The sequence below is a fragment of the Panicum hallii genome, chromosome 8 (assembly GCF_002211085.1).
Source record: "Panicum hallii strain FIL2 chromosome 8, PHallii_v3.1, whole genome shotgun sequence".
Taxonomy (NCBI): Eukaryota; Viridiplantae; Streptophyta; class Magnoliopsida; order Poales; family Poaceae; genus Panicum; species Panicum hallii.
The window spans coordinates 9,308,959-9,326,029 of record NC_038049.1 but is presented as its reverse complement, the minus strand read 5'-3'; the positions used below and the strand labels follow the sequence as shown (position 1 = coordinate 9,326,029).

At 45.3% G+C, this 17,071-nt stretch overlaps 2 protein-coding genes across 2 annotated transcripts; one reads left to right on the top strand and one right to left on the bottom strand.

Annotated features, from left to right (window-relative positions):
• Nucleotides 1-743: 743 nt before the first annotated feature.
• Nucleotides 744-4,574, top strand: LOC112902802 (probable beta-D-xylosidase 7). The gene is made up of 3 exons (XM_025971983.1): nucleotides 744-1,238; nucleotides 2,397-2,967; nucleotides 3,066-4,574. Exons 1-3 carry the CDS (start codon nucleotides 786-788, stop codon nucleotides 4,412-4,414), a joined length of 2,373 nt encoding a protein of 790 aa, XP_025827768.1. The 5' UTR covers nucleotides 744-785; the 3' UTR covers nucleotides 4,415-4,574.
• A 337-nt stretch (nucleotides 4,575-4,911) lies between these two features.
• On the bottom strand, nucleotides 4,912-9,198 carry LOC112902803 (thioredoxin-like protein 4B). Its single transcript, XM_025971984.1, has 4 exons — nucleotides 8,888-9,198; nucleotides 7,879-8,036; nucleotides 6,767-6,833; nucleotides 4,912-5,394 (listed from the first exon to the last, which is right to left on the bottom strand). Exons 1-4 carry the CDS (start codon nucleotides 9,020-9,022, stop codon nucleotides 5,296-5,298), a joined length of 459 nt encoding a protein of 152 aa, XP_025827769.1. The 5' UTR covers nucleotides 9,023-9,198; the 3' UTR covers nucleotides 4,912-5,295.
• Between the last annotated feature and the right edge of the window lie 7,873 nt (nucleotides 9,199-17,071).

Here is a 17,071-nt window from a genome sequence, read left to right as displayed (position 1 = left end):
TGAGTTTCATTTTCCTACAAAATTTTTATATAGATCTTTTATATTTAAATATATTTGTACAATTAAATTTGCTATAATTTCTTACGTGTATATGTTTCGTATATAATTTTTTATTTGAACAAATTATATAAATTTTGATTTAGTTTAAGCAACTGTAATTTGGATTTCACAGGATACAATTATCAAGTTTAAGAATTTGAATATGCATTTTAAATATTTGGGGGGACTTTGGATAACACCTCTAGCTAAATTTAAGGTCCAGCGGTATATTTTACTTAATTAATTATTAAAAGATTCCCAAACCTAATCAGGCCGACTTCCATTGGATAACAAAGAAGACAACGCATGCGTGTGGATCACTAATTGCGTATTTCCTCTGTTCACGTTTGTTTGTCCTTCAAGAATCCAAGCTTAAATTTAACAGTGCAGGCTCTCCCAAGTCCCAATTCCAAATGTTAGGTTCGGATGATACCGCGTGGGAAGCTCGTTACACGAGCTACGGATCTCAAATAAATCCCAAGCAGTCAGGATGGAAACAGCAGCGCATTGCTTGCATGCTTAACCTGCGATTCCCCTTGATGGCTACTAATAATAGCTTGGTTTATAGTGCATCACACGCAAACTCCAGTGAGCCGAGCGACATGCGGCCTGGCGATAGCTGCTGTTGACCCAGACCCTCTCTATATAAGCACGCGCTCTCGCCACCCCTAAGCCTCTCACTCCCTCTCGTCGGATGGATCGTCGCGCCTCATCCTAGCTCCCTGACTACTTCTCTACCCCCAGCCATGGCCGCCACCTCCATCCACAGCAGAAACCCTGGCATGGCGGCGCTTGCAGCAGCAGCTCTCCGCCTCCTGGCGGCCGTCGCCGTCGTGGCCCCGGCGCTGCTCGCGGGACCGGCAGCGGCCGGGGCACCGCCCTTCTCGTGCGGGCCCTCGTCGCCGTCGCATGCGCTCCCGTTCTGCAACGCGAAGCTCCCCGCGGCGCAGCGCGCGGCGGACCTGGTGTCGCGGATGACGCCCGCGGAGAAGGTGTCCCAGCTCGGCGACATCTCGCCGGGGGTGCCGCGGCTGGGCGTCCCGGGGTACAAGTGGTGGAACGAGGCGCTGCACGGGGTGGCCATCTCCGGCAAGGGCATCCACCTCGACCAGGGCGCCGTCCGGTCCGCCACAAGCTTCCCGCAGGTGCTGCTCACCGCCGCCGCCTTCAACGACAACCTCTGGTTCCGCATCGGCCAGGTACGTGACGCGATCTGACGGCGCGGTGCAGGGCATGGTTGGTCCATGACACACTCTTGATCGATGCATATGGTGAGCGTGTCATTATCATGGTCATTGGGATCTGCTGGGATGCATTTCAGCTGTTCTTTCACATGTTCGATCCGCGATTTACAAAATTCAGGTTTTCTGATAATGCTGATAAGGTATACAAAACTATTAAGAAAATAAGTTTCTTTATATATATAATATAATGCACCCAATGTCCAAAATAGCGGGCTAAGATATTTAGCGTTTGGACATTTATACTCGTATGACATTTCTAATGAACTATGAAATATTTTGAAAAAACAACTCTACGCACGTGACATCTATATTTTTTAAACTACATCTTTTAAAAGATAGTATTGATCAGAACCTTGTTTAAAAACGTCTCATAACCAATGCTGGGAAGAGAGTAAACAATAATTTAACAGTGCACTTTATATGTGATCAATGCTTAAGTTCAATCTCGCTCATTAAATGCTTGCATTAGTAACCCCATGCAGTCACAATAACATAAGGATTTGTTGTAAATTTGTCCTGAAAAGTATCCTCACAATGTCATAGTTTCATTGTGTTTTAAAACTATATTAGAATAGAAAATAATGACCAAAATTATGCGCTGTAAACTGTATTTGTTATCCAAAATAAATACATCAAGTTTTGGTGACTGATAAGACCGACCAAAGGCCGGCCGATGTTTATTTTCTCCTTTTCGTTCTCTGTTTCAAAAATATGTGGTAAATGTCTCAATTTTAATATGTCATTGGTACTACTAGCTTGCAGTTGAAAGTGAGTACATGTGTGCGGTTACATGATGAATGCTTCCATATACTCCAATAACTCCGAAGTAAACTGACACTAAGCTGGCTCACAAAAGGTTTCTCACTCACTAGAAATGAATGATCAAATAGTGGGCAAAAGGCAACGCTAGCATCATATTTACTAATTAGATCTCCACTAATGCTTGTGAACTTTGCAAAAGTCACAAGCATGCTAGCATGCATCACCAAGAGTGTGTTGCAAGCATCCATATACGTCTTTGTTATTATGTATAATATAAATATAAACTTACAGTAATAATTCGGCTGCCACGTGAGCTCACATGAGTGGATCGATGACGTCCCGTCCGCGCAGGCCACCGGCAAGGAGGCACGGGCGCTGTACAACATCGGCCAGGCGGAGGGTCTCTCCATGTGGTCCCCGAACGTGAACATCTTCCGGGACCCGCGCTGGGGCCGCGGTCAGGAGACCCCCGGCGAGGACCCCGCCGTGGCCAGCCGCTACGCCGCCGCCTTCGTCCGGGGCATCCAGGGCAGCGCCAGCAACACGCGGTCGGCGCCGCCGGCGGTGCTGCTGACCTCGGCGTGCTGCAAGCACGCCACGGCCTACGACCTCGAGGACTGGAAGGGCGTGTCTCGGTACAGCTTCAAGGCGACGGTGACGGCGCAGGACCTGGCCGACACCTTCGACCCGCCGTTCCGGAGCTGCGTCGTCGAGGGCCGGGCCAACTGCCTCATGTGCGCCTACACCTCCGTCAACGGCGTGCCAAACTGTGCCAACGCCGACCTGCTCACCAAGACCTTCAGGAACAGCTGGGGCCTCGACGGGTACGTCGCCGCCGACTGCGATGCGGTCGCCATCATGCGCAACTCGCAATTCTACCGCCCCACGGCGGAGGACACCGTCGCTGCCACGCTCAAGGCCGGTACGTACGTCGATCGTCTCATCTCTTGGAGGACCTCTTTGATCAATCTTCGCTGTGGATTTAACAGTTTTGAGTGACAAATGGCGATCAATTTGTAGGGTTGGACATTGACTGCGGCCCCTACATCCAGCAGTACGCCACGGGGGCGATCCAGAAGGGGAAGCTGACGCAGCAGGACGTGGACAAGGCCCTCAAGAACCTCTTCACCACCCGCATGCGGCTGGGCCACTTCGACGGCGACCCCAAGGCCGGCGTGTACGGTAACCTCGGCGCCGCGCAAATCTGCACGCCGGAGCACAAGAACCTGGCGCTCGAGGCGGCGCTAGACGGCATCGTCCTGCTCAAGAACGGCGCGGGCGTGCTCCCGCTAATGCGCGGTGCGGTAGCCTCGGCCGCCGTCATCGGCCACAACGCCAACGACTTCCTCGCCCTCCTCGGCAACTACTGGGGTCCGCCGTGCGCGCCCACGACGCCCCTCCAGGGGATCCAGGGCTTCGTCAAGAACGTCAAGTTCCTGGCCGGATGCAACTCGGCGGCCTGCAACGCCGCCGCGACGCCCCAGGCGGCCGCGCTGGCGAGCTCGTCGGACGAGGTCATCCTCTTCATGGGGCTGAGCCAGCAGCAGGAGAGCGAAGGCAAGGACAGGACGAGCCTGCTGCTGCCGGGGAACCAACAGAGCCTCATCACCGCCGTCGCCAATGCGGCGAAGCGGCCGGTGATCCTGGTGCTCCTCACCGGCGGCCCCGTGGACATCACGTTCGCGCAGTCGAACCCCAAGATCGGCGCCATCCTCTGGGCCGGCTACCCCGGCCAGGCCGGCGGCCTTGCCATCGCCAAAGTCCTCTTCGGCGAGAAGAACCCCAGCGGGAAGCTGCCGGTGACGTGGTACCCGGAGGAGTTCACGAAGATCCCGATGACGGACATGAGGATGCGCGCCGCCGGCGGCTACCCCGGCCGGACCTACCGCTTCTACAATGGCAAGACCGTCTACAAGTTCGGCCACGGCCTCAGCTACTCCAAATTCTCCCACCGGCTGGTCACCGGCCGCAAGAACCCAACGCACAACACCAGCCTGCTCGCCGCCGGCCGTACAGCGACGACCGAAGACAACAGGGGCTACCACGTCGACCACATCCGCGACGAGGTTTGTGAGCAGCTCAAGTTCCCGGCCGTGGTCAAGGTGACGAACCACGGGCCCATGGATGGGAAGCACACGGCGCTCATGTTCCTCCGGTGGCCGAACGTGACCAACGGCCGGCCGGCGAGGCAGCTGGTCGGGTTCCAGAGCCAGCACATCAAGGCAGGGGAGAAGGCGCACCTGAGGTTTGAGGTGAGCCCGTGCGAACATTTCAGCAGGGTGAGAAGGGACGGTAGGAAGGTGATCGACAAAGGGTCGCATTTCCTCGAGGTTGGCAAGCATGAGGTGGAGATTAGTTTCGGGGCATAACTATTTGAATTCTTTTATGGCGGGAAATAAGGATAGGTCAATACAGTGTAGTTACTATTTCCTAGTGTGATTTTCCACTTCAATTTGTTGTTGAATGCCACAGAAAATAGGATACAACGGTCCAAGAAACAATATATGTTTTCAGGTCTGTCTTCCTACAGAAAAAGTCTAATAGTATAATTGAATTGGGGAGCAAGGACGCACACCCTAAAGGTGATAGTGCCATGTACTCTTTCATATACTCTTATACACAAGTGATGTTTTGTGCTATTTGTATCAACTCATTGGAACTTTGATCATAATTACTTCTTGTACATTAGGATTTAGATTTGAATGAGTAAATTTTCTAAAAACACAGTTTCGTGTTACACAAAAAGTCTTCATGATCTGAAATACATTGCAGTACAGATCAGCAGTCAAAGTTTTGTTTTCAGGACCTGACTTGATGTCCAAAACATCAAAACTCTTGCACAATAGGGAGAAACAACACTACATGATTTGTTCAACTGGCACTATTTTTAGTTAATCATTTCAGTTCTTGACACAGCTAGCTTCACAGGTTACTGAAAGGAAAAGCTAACTCCACGTGGTGAATCAAGATCTCATATTTGAATGGTAAGGAAGTGAGATGCAAGATATCTTTACGGGTACTAGCTCTTGATTATTCTTCACAAACTTCAGCTGTCCATGGACAGATCCATATCCTTCGGCAGATCATCTGCCGTATCACTCATGATGCAGAAGAAAGAGAAATAATACATGAGCTAGGTTGCTAAAAGAAACAGTACATGAGCTAGGTAGCTGATTGTGTATACATTTTCTTTCCATAGCATGACGAAGACAGCAATCAAGCATGTGAGAGTTGACGAGCTATCGTTTCCTCAGACATCCTTAAAAAGAAGCTGGAATCTGGGTATCCTCTCAGGTGGAAGGGGGCAAGACACTATCAATTTACCTTTCATCGCACCTCTAAAAATTGCCTACCACCAGGAAATTGAAGGGATCAAAATAATTATATTCGTAAACATTCTCATCATAAGTGAATAACCAAACAGCTAAAATAAGAAAGCTGAAGGAAAATTGCAAAAAACCACATGCAAGCTGGGGGGTTTTCAAATATCACTTGCATCTCACTTCGTTACAATTTAACACCTCAAAGTTGACCACCAAATGCAGTTGCCACATAGCCTGGGTGATCTAGTTTGTCCCTAATAAGCTTGACAAAGAGTTAATCTCAAAGTTCAGCACATCCACCATCGAGATCGACCCCATTTTCCTCAAGTTTATGTACCATGGCTGTCCTAGTGATTCTCCTACTCGGGCAAGCTTAAAAATTCCTAGAGGATGGCAAGTTAAGTTAGGCTGCAAAGAATTTTCAGTCAAAGAGGATGTTTGTGGTTACAAAGCCCAAACAAGTGTGTGAGGTCCCTTGGGTTACATGGGTGAACCCAGCAGGTTAACTGCGGGACTGAGTATCTAGTTGTGTCTATTTTTACCTAGAGGATTGGTAGGGTATCAATAGCCAACTACCAGACCCTGGAGTGGCCGAAAAGACTTAATCACCCCTGGTGTGGCCTCCAACCCTTTTATGTTCAGCCCCCAGCACGGTCGGTGCGGATCATAATCCCCAGGCCAATATGAGGCTGGCTTCCGGGTCCTTATGCCCTCCCCAGACACTTCTAGGGCACACCTGGCGTCCCCACCTGGTGGCCAGAGTGGAAAGATGAGGGGAGCTGACCCACTGTTCCCAGGTTCGGACCACTGCCAGGGCCGGTGCACTTCCGAGTGGCCAGTAACCTTCCGGAGATGGGTGGGCTGGAACAATGGGTTCCAGCACTGTACTAGGAGCTTCCAACTCCCAGTGCGCTCCTCGCATATCTTGGGCACCGGTCCTCCCTCCGGCTTCAGGGGTCCCGGACAAACCCCTGGCCGTAGGTCGGGAAGGTTTTCCCAACAGACTAGAGGACTGCTCCCCCATTCCATTTTTCAGAAAGAGGTACTCTACATTTCTTCAAACGATCAGACTTAAGAGCAGAAAAGTGATACAGCCATACAGGAAGCTAACTTGCTACAGAGAATAGGATATTCCAATAGTCAAGCGGATGAGAATATTAACTAGGTAATCCAAGAACGGATATGAAATCATTCAAATATCATGGCTACAGCTGTATCATAAATAAAGCAGGGGCAAAGTGATCAACAGAGTGGCATCACAAGTTACTTGATTCTCCAAGAACAAGTTTACTTCAAATACTTTCAGAGCTTTCTCAAAGAAAACAAATTCAAGTCAGACAATAACTGAAGAAGCTAAGATAAATTATAGCGTAGAGAAAAAACTAGTGGTAAACTCACCTCAACAATATCAATGAAGTCTTGCTTGCTGCTGAAAGAGCCTATCCACTTTGTGTGATCAGGTGTCCTGTAGATATATTAAGCTTGTTATATTCCTGTTGCAGCTAGGGTATGGCAGAGTAAAAGTAGGAGGCATAGTGAGGAGAAAACAAGAACAGTGAGATGTTAGTGGGTCATGATGGGTTTCATCTCTAGCCTACCCCAACTTGCTTGGGACTAAATTGTATTTTTGTTGTTGATGATGGTGAGGAGAAAATAATTATACTTGATGGCGCATATCAATTTGAATCCTCGTTAAATTAACAATAAAATATTAGCCTCATGAATTTAAACTAAATAAGGAAGAACATAGGTGGTTCTCAGTACTCCATTGTTTTTAAATATTGTAAATCTTACAATAAATCATTTACAATTAGGATACTTCCTCCATTTTAAATATATGATGCTTTATTAGCTTGTTCCAATGTCATATATTTGGAAACAGAGGAGTACGCATCTCTGTACATAGCTATATGAATACTGTGGGCAGAAATTTAAAAATAATTCAATAGTCATTATTCTAACTTCATTAGACATCATTGCAACTTTAGAATGTCATTTCCACTTGAACATAAACTAGTTATTTGCTTCCACATTCTACTTGTTCACTAGTGACCCTATTGCCCAGCATCCAAATGTTAAGGCTTCCGACATATGTGACACCAAAATGAACATAGTTTTGCAAAGTTCATTTATGTTACAAATCGATGGCATTAGAAAACAACGAAGCACTGTGTGACAAACCAGATATCATGCTTTCAGAAGCTTACATTTCAAATTTATCATGCAAAAAAAGTTGCACTCAGTTATGAGCTTTATTCTAGATGATAGAATGGAACAAGATTATCCGAGCCTCTGCACTAAGATGTGTAACATCCAGGTATATATGGCCAATCATTATTATGATACATGCTTGCGCAGCATGGGTGCATAATATATGAAATAAAACCTGACAGGAGTCTAACACAAGTTAAGCTTCATTCGGTTATGAGCATATATGTTGAAAAAAAACTACTATCTGAAAGAAAAGGCTTCAGCACATAATGGTTTTTTAAGAGTAAACTAGATCCTACCCCGAATCCATTTTCATGTGATGGGCATTGAAGAAAAATATGGTTGCTGGAACCAATGTAATATCAAAATAATCAATGTAAACTTGAATCTCCTCAGAATCCATATCAACCAATGCTACCGAAGCAAACTTGGATATGTCCCACGAAGATTTAGCAAGCTGTTAAAACATGGTGAATGGGAAAAGATCAGAACTTATATACAGAGGCCACACACTTAACATAGGGAAATGATGTGAATAAAAAGCCTTCACTGTAAAAATATGCACACATACTAATACACTATCGTACTGAAGAAATGAGATTGAAGGCCTTTCCTTTGCATCTATTGTGTTTTCATCTTTTGTAATTAAGACACAGGCAAATCGACATTGTAGTTTTGCTTGGTTTAGATTTAATAGCATCCAATTAGAATACAGGTAATCCAACAACTACAATGGTATCGCGGTAGAAATAATGGATTTGCAGGGTTCATAGACACAAAGTTGCAGAAAGGTGAAATTTGGAATCTGTAGACATCCAAAGGATTTGCACACTGACGTATAAGTCCCTGCAATAGAGTTTTCCTTAGTAACGTTTTGATTTTTTTTACACCAAGATACACCACAATTACTGTTGACACTCGCAAATTGCAACAGAAAATAGTGTGGTGATGTTCTCAACATCACCATAGAGTTTTAGACTTCTAGTTTTACGTAGTTTTTTTTTTGGAGAAATCTTGAGCTTAAGCAGCTTGAACCCACTGTTCCAACAGATCCACTTCGATTAACACACCAATCCCGTTCGTCGCAATTAATCTAAATCCAATAATACCCCCAACCTAGCAAAAAGCAAGGAACAGCGAACTTCAAATCTAGCAATCACCGATTCGGTCCAAAATCGCCGCGGGGAACTAGCTAGGTTGGTAAAAGGAGAAGGGGGCACGATGGTTCGTGAGAGGGGAAGGGCAGCTCTGCTCAACAATAGCTCATGAAGGTGTGCTGCGGCGGGAGGGGGACGGGGGTGTACTCACGATGTCGTCTAAGTGGAGGCAGGCAGCGTCGGCGGTGCGGCCGAATCGAAGGACGAGGACCTTGTCGAGGGTGTCGCGGATGGCGGCGTCCACCTCCCGCTTCAGCCGCAGCGTCGGCAGCAACGCCGACCCCATCTTCTTATCGGCCGCCTCTCCTCGTACCCTTCCTTCTGTGAGCCGAGGTTCTCGCCGCTCGTCCGCTTGCCGGCGGTGTGTGCCGCCCGCTGTCCTCGCCGGCGGCGTGCGGATGCCGTGGAATCGAGGAACAGGACACGTTTCAGTGCGCCCTAATTGGGGAACCAGGTGGATCGGCGGCCTGGGGTAAACGAGTCCATCGCCTCTACTCGGCCCGTGGGAGTCCTTTTTTTTGGAGAAAAACTCGGCCCGACGAAGTCGATCAAAGATTTTTGCATTTATGTTTCGGCCCAACGCGGGCGGCAGTAAAATCGGAGGCAGGATGCAAATGTCCAGCAGCCCACTAGTATCGTGATAATAAGGTTTCTTTATTTTTTTGGTTTTTCTTAGAACTAGGGATCTGAACCACCGCCACATCAATGTAATTATAAAATAGGGAGAAAGACAAAGCGCGGTTATACGTAGCGCCGGTGATGGAAACTAATTTCATGCCTAAAGGCTTCCGTAGCGCGCTCTCACGCGGCGCAGTGCGGAGCTTTCGACCTATTTGTTTCTGCTTTTGTCAGACACGCTTAGATTATAAACTAAGCTAAGATTTTCTCGCTTTTCGCTTCTCGTAGTACAAATCTCTAAAGCGAATTACCACATAAGCGAAAATAAGATGGTGAGATTATCGTTTATTTCCACCAATAAGCTGATTATAAGAGCCTCCTCTACTCCCACATCACACTTACTTCATTGGTACAACCCAGCAAGAAAAGGAGATTGTTTATGAACTAGCCCTGGAAAAGAGTGGTACATACATGCATAAAAAGACAAGATTGATGATGTCATTCTGTATGCAATAAAGTTTAGAACTTCAAAAACCATAAATCTTAACTGTATATCTAAATTAAATTTGGATTGCACCATTAAGTTTCTTACAATATAATCTTCAAAACAAGATCTCACTTGATTATATTTAGTTAATATTTTTATTAACACCTTTTTTATCAAGCTCAAAGATTTTTTTTTACCAAATATGTACATCTGGAATAAAATTCTAAACTTGTAGAACAAACAAATTGTAAATATTGAACAAATTATACAAACTTGCAAAGAACAAATATATGTACACCTGAATTAAATTAAAATAACTTACGGGAAGAGTTTTTTACACACTACCTTCATGAACACAACATGAGACGTTGATCACTAATCAAACAACGTGTCCAAGTTTTTTTCATTTCAGTTGAGGCCATAAATTTTACCATTACTCATCTCATTATCGGCGGCAAATTGAACCCACCACGTTCTTAGCTAGTTGAACACTACATATTCAACAATTCCCGATTGTGTTGCTCAAATGACCGTAAGTTATTGTGTTTTCTTAATAAAGTAATGACCGAGAGTTTTATGTCTAATTTGGACACTCCCCGAGGGGGAAAGCAAAACTCCTACCAACATTTTCAAAAAAAAGGTTGTTCACTTATTGAAAAACTCTCAAAAAATCTTTATTAGACTTAAGAACCCTTGCTATTTGTGAAAATTCTAAAGAAGACCAATAACAGTTGTGCATTCCAAATAAAAATGGAATTCCTAAACATCACCCATGTGATTATTTATGCTGTTCTCACTCAATTCTGGATGGCCGTGATGTTTTTAAGATTGTGAAAGAATCACTAGAACAGAACAGGCCTTTCATCCACCCCTTTAGTTCCGGCTGGGGTTGGACCCGGGACTAATAAAAGCATTAGAGTCCTAGGTCCAACGGCTAGAGGGGCAGGGGACCTTTAGTCCCGGTTGGAGCCACCAACCGGAACTAGCTAAAAGTTCCTCTTTAGTCTCGGATGCTGACACCAACTGGGACTAAAGGGTTTTTCACGGGTCAGTTTAAAAGGAAAGCATTCAATCTAGAGTCACATGTGTTGTGTAGATAGGGTGGTAAGGAAACTATACGCGAGGCAGGAGGTCTTGAGTTTCATTCCTGCGGACTGCAAGAGTTGGTTGTGCTTGCAAATTATTTTTTTAGGTGTTGCAGACCTTTTAGTCCCCGATTGGCTATCTCGGTTGGAAAACTGGGACTACAGGGGGTTTTCCAATCGGGACTAATGAGCATTTCTGTACTAGTGAATGGTGGAATAGATTTACTCCCTGGTATTATATGGGCCGTTTTGTGTTGTTCAGCTTGACCCAATACTTATTTTGACTTAGCCTTGTTAGTTTTACCCGCCTAACAAATAAATCATAGATAATTATTTACAACAGTAACATGGCAACACATATTTTTGCATGAAATAGCACACAGCATGGAAGCTCATAAAACATTCGGAGTTCTACATAGTTTTCTACACATTTCCAAGTTTCAGCTACTATTCTTAAAGCAAACATTACTTTTACTTTTCTTTTTCCTGAAAAAGCACCAACTAAACTTTCTCCACCCGCCCAAGATCTACCCGTGGCGGGGCCGGACCGGCAGCAAGGGGCAGCGATGCGGTGAGGGGATGCGAACAAGAGGTGCTCCTAGAGGCAGGGAAGCTGACTAGTGAGGCTTGGTCGACAGGGAACGGTGACGATGAGGTGCTCCGTGGACGGTAGTGGTGGATGGACGGAGGCACACGGTGGGGATCCTGCACGGTAAGGGAGAGCAGGAGATAAGGGTCGAGACTCGAGAGGGGGGTAGCGGGGGTGCTGCGCCACCGTAGAGTTGGATGACACTCATCATCGGCGGAGAACAATGGCAGCTGGCGCGTAGGAGCCGAGGAGGCAGTGGTGGAAAATGAGCGGCTAGGGTTTAGCGGAGGGGGTTAGCGTCAGATTTTAAAGTGAGGGGGTGGTGCACCCGACTTTTGGATGGGGTGTGGCCATGCTAGCCAGTCAGCGGCCGCCGGCGTGGGGCAATGTCGGCCAACGGGCGAGCGAGGGGCGCGGAAGAGGCGGGGGTAGGGGCTGACACATGGGCCTGGGTGCAAAGAAAAAAGTTCAAACTTCCCCCTCCTCAAAATTACTATTACTAACACCCATAAATTTTCCACAAATAACCATTGCAAAGATAGAATCACCAAGAACACGATGCTAAGGTTTGATCACAATTGAAAAGGCAACATATACATTTAACAACTTTCCATGAATTTTATGCCCTAGCAAACCACTTTCAAAAATTTAGAAAATTGACTTACATTTTATCATTTTACAACTAGTATTTAGTTAAATTAAGTGGAGACAGTAGCATGGAAAAATTCATGATGCTTAATATTGATGGGCCGTGAATGCCATATTGGACCATCAAATCCTGCATAAAAGATATGAAAGATAAATCATCAAATATAGTGGTAGGTGTTATAATAACCAATTCCACAAGTATTGGTCAATAATGTATGCAGGTGATTTACTAATGAATTAGGAGGAAACATAATGTAATAAAAGAAAGAGACACACCTCCAACCAATCAGAGGAAAGCACACGGATTCATGGGCGCACAAACGAGAGAAAACCAACTCAATTTAACAAGAATCACTGTGTACCCGCTTAAGGACCCACAGGGCAGCGTCCCAAACGAAAGGCGGTGTGAGAGGCAGTGCCTGGGGTTCGGCCGAACCGAGGGTTTGGCCGAACTATCCTTGGCCCCCCTCATCTTCAGCCGCCATGTGTTGCCTCTTGCCGCCTTCCCAACATCGATTGTGATAGCTTCGTGCGCAGTTACTATCTCAGAACTACCCTATAGGCCTTATAAAACGAGGGGAATAACTCCACACACAACACACGGGATACAAGAAGATTAGGTCTCCACTCCAAGGTGAAGAGCTGCCTAGCTGTCTTTAGAATAAGGAGAGAGTGAGAGGTAGTCTGACGAATGCCGAGTCTGTCGGCACTCTTCATACAGAATCATCGTTCACTAGTTTAGTGAATGCTTTAGTCTAAAACTTTGGATAAAGAGGGAAGTTCTTAACCAAGGCTAATGTAATAATCGATAGCTTAGACGTGGTATCTAGGTTAGAGGTTACTTTTGATTGTCGCGTGCCCCACAGGTTGAAGAGGTAGGAGTTAGGTGGCGGTAGCTCTATCCGTCTTTTGTAATCCTCCATGTTCGGGTACGTCGTAGAGCTATAAGCTGGAGTACCCTGGCAGACTAGGTATAAGCCAGTGCTTGAAGTGAGAAGTAAGCAAGTAGAGGTTGAACCCACCTTATACCAGGACCTTCACCCATAAAGAATCCTGTCTACCCTTGCCTACCTATTCTTGTTATCCTTGGATGAACCCCTTTCTTAGATATATAGTACACTCGTGTTCCATGTGGATTCGATATCTTGGGATACTCCTAGGTGAAAGCTACTTCAGTATTCCTACTTTTGCGAATTTTCCTATGATCGTTAAAAGTACCAACACTCAATTATATGCTAATGATGCTCATGTCTATCATGGCTACATGTTAAGCATGTTTTTAATTTTTGGATCGTGATATTGATCTCGTATCATTCCCAATCTTTTTCTTTTGTATCACCTAGTGGTGATTGTCTGTTTGGGGCAAGCTCAGATCCTCTCTATTGCCCGGATTTTCTTTCTTTTTTTGTATTCATGGTGTTGCATTCATGGTATTTCTTAGGTCCTTTCAATCACGTAGTGTTTGCATTCCTCTCTACCTTGTTCTAGTTTTAGGAATCAATTTTCTGAATAACTTTGGCACTGCATTTGGATGTAGAAATTGAGCCTCAAGATTTGGAATTGGAATTGATAACTCCAAATATTGGTTATTTGGATGTCCTAAAATTTAGAATTGAAAATGAACCTCAGTATCAAATAATATTCAACCCACCCTTCGCTTTCAGTACGGAGCCAACCCCCTCAGCATTGGTTGGAATCATTCTCACTCCATCTCCCCCGCGTCTTCTCTCTCTCTTTCTCCTCCTGTGCCGCTGCTCTTCTCCCGGGCGCTGTTCCCTTCTCTTTGTTCCTCCGCACCACTCCCGCCGCCGCGTCCGCTACTCTCCTCCTCCGCACCCCGCTCCCCTCCTGCTCCTCCGCGCCGGTCCCTCCGCCGCCGCGCCGATCCCTCCATCGCCACTCTGCTCCGCTCCCCTCCGCCGCCATGTCCTGCTCGGCTCTGCTCCGCTCCCCTCCGCCGCCGTGTCCTGCTCCACTCCGCTCCGCCGGCGGCGGCAGCCCGCCATGGCGCTCCTCCATGCCCCTCCTGGCCTCCTCCACCGAGCCCTGCCCTGCTCCCCTCGATACAGCGGGCGGAGATCGATTCGGCCTCGAGGTCGACGATGGAGGAGCGGCAGGGTTGGGATGTGAGAGGAGCGGCGGCCCGTCTTCTCCTCCGCCGGCGGCGATGTCCTGTTCTAGCCCCCTCCTCTTTCAATTCCATGGTTATACATCCAAACAGGGACTGAATCGTTTTGCTTCTTAGGATTCCAAGGTCCAATGCAACGGTCATCCAAACAATAGAATTCGAATTGTGGCCATTTCAATACCATCGTTGTTTTGGTATTGAATCCAATTCAACGCCATGCCCTCCAATATCGACATCCAAATGGTGCCTGAGACATGTTCTTGATGAGGGGAATTTGGAATGTTGGGTCCTAATATTTGAGTTGTTTTGAATCTGCATTTGTCACCTTTCCTCGGATTCTAACCTTGTCTACATGCGTAGATCAGGTAAACTTTCAAGAATTATGACCTTGCAGTTTTCTCCTTATATATTGTTGCAAGATTTCTACATTGTAATAGAGGACGCTGGTTATCTGATATTATGTTATGTGTCTTTTTTGCTCTCTTTATCAGTAATAGTTCTTATTATCATTTTTGTGTTCCATGTTGCTTCCATAGTTGTCCCCTGGGGAAATTCTGATGATATATGAATGTATCATTTTTTAATAGTGTATGTGTGTTTGAAGCATTTTTTTTTTTTGCCTAGCGTGTATGTGTTGATTGAAGCTGCAATGATTAAGTTTATATGCTTTGATCTATAAAGCTGTAACCCGCTTTAAAGAACCGAACATCACGATCCAACTATTTTCTTTCCTTTTTTATTTTTCTTGTTTGCTTCTCTTTCTTTCTTTTCGCGGCAACCTGCAAGTGTTTGTTTATGGTTCACTGTGCTCTGAATCTGTTAGTTAGGTTACAATTTCAGTAACAAACTGAAGACAGCAAGTGCATGCTTTGACACGCGATAGAGTTGATGCTTATTTTATCCCTTAACCTGCTAATGGTCTGTTAGAAATATAGGCAAATTTTGGTATATTTTAATTCCGAATATTGCTAGCAATTCCATGATATAAATTAGTGATCTTCTGATAGCAAAGCACGTGCTTTTGTTGATGTTAATACTAAATAACACGAACAGAAAGATAAACCATAGAAGGTTTAGGTTGTGTACCCTGAGGCGGGACCGGTACCTCCGGTACCGGGTACGTCATTCCTAGGATTGGACATTGTGTCGATCCGGGCTAATCGATGTAGCTGAACTAGGTTGATAAAGTGTAGATGGCCGTCGGGAAATAGGTGAGACAATCTTGATGTTCACTTGGGGAACACAATAACGTCCACATGGAAGTAGTTGTACGGCTTGATGACAAAGCAGTCGTTCGTGCCATCGATGTAGAGGACGTAGTCGTTCAGGTAGTCGCGTGAAGACGCTCCTCAAAAATTGATTGCCTGCTATCCCGTGCAGGACCTTCAGCATGCAGGATTTCGGATGCCTGCTCTCGTCAGGGCTGTGCGCGCAGCGCTAGGGATGGAGATTCAAAGCAAGCAGCAGAAAACAGAGGAAGAGAGAGATCTCCTGAACAGAGCACATACAGTGCTGATGTGTTTGAGAATGAGAGAAGGCTGGCTCCTTGTATAGGTGATCAGAGAGGATGGGGGATGAACCGGAACACAGCAATAGCCATCAATTTGCACCGTCAACCAGTCATCAATTATCTATTTTAATCACCAATTATAACCCAGTTATTACTCTTCTCAATTACTTATATGGTATTAATTACCTCGTAACTCCTCAACATTAACTCGTGGGCCTTTTAATTCTTAATTTATTATTCAAATAAATGGGTCTAGCCTAAATATTCCAACATGATCGGTGTGGGTAGGTTACAAAATTTTCTTTTTCATTCAGATTTGCTAGTTTCCCGTGCATTGCGTCCATGGTATTTTATGAGTGAAATTACAAGCTGTTGTCGCTCAAATGTTATCTACAAACCAGCCACCAGGAAACTCATCATAGGACGTGCCACTGTATGGTTGGCTGGAAATCTGGATGATAGCTCTGAAAAAAATCACCCGGTTGTTATATAGACACTCTAAAAAAAGACTGAAAAATATTTTAAATCTAGCAGTATTGATGGCCACGCAAATTGACTACTGGAAAACAAAAAACAAAAAAAATGCAGGGTACACAATTATGGCCTTCATGGTTAATTCAATCATGTTAAAATCGCACGGCCCACTGCAGGCTTGCGGCCTAAAATGGTCCGGCTGTGCATCCTGGCCCATTACAGCCCATGTGCAAAGTTGAGTCTTCTCTTTTTTATTGTGGACATACTTCATTAGTATCATATATTCTGAATTTTCGCCAAAAAAATATATTCTGAAGTACGCAAAAACCTTCTGTTAAAAAAATGGGTGGTCAAAATTGTTACAGTGAATTATTAGTGACAACTAAAAGAAAATGGAGGTTGGAATCTCTGAAATATTCATGCTGTATCAACTCTATATAATACGTTGGTTTAATCAAATTCAAAGGAGGACAAATAGCTTCAGAGAAAAATATGCTTATCACATCACTCATGAAAATATTTACCTCAAAACAAACACATAAACTCAAATGTACTATGTGTCAAAGTATTGTGCACTGTAGCCCACTTTCTATGGCAGGCACCAGAGCCTATTGAGCCAGCACCTCAACTTACACAACTAACATATTAGAAAATATGTAGTAGAAAATAAGCATTTCTATAGAAATATAGGACAGACTCTGACGCTTATATACACATACAAACCACTATATGTATGTACACACTCGCACATATAACATCTGCACACTCGCCTATATGAGATCAAACCATGGAAATG

Coding starts and splice junctions, on each gene's coding strand:
- LOC112902802 (XM_025971983.1), top strand. CDS start 786: ATGGCCGCCACCTCCATCCACAGCAGAAACCCTGGCATGGCGGCGCTT. Junction 1,239..2,396: donor TCTGGTTCCGCATCGGCCAG/GTACGTGACGCG, acceptor CCGTCCGCGCAG/GCCACCGGCAAGGAGGCACG. Junction 2,968..3,065: donor CGCTGCCACGCTCAAGGCCG/GTACGTACGTCG, acceptor ATCAATTTGTAG/GGTTGGACATTGACTGCGGC.
- LOC112902803 (XM_025971984.1), bottom strand. CDS start 9,022: ATGGGGTCGGCGTTGCTGCCGACGCTGCGGCTGAAGCGGGAGGTGGAC. Junction 8,037..8,887: donor GCCTCCACTTAGACGACATC/GTGAGTACACCC, acceptor ATGTTTTAACAG/CTTGCTAAATCTTCGTGGGA. Junction 5,395..6,766: donor ACTTCATTGATATTGTTGAG/GTGAGTTTACCA, acceptor TCCTGGTGGTAG/GCAATTTTTAGAGGTGCGAT.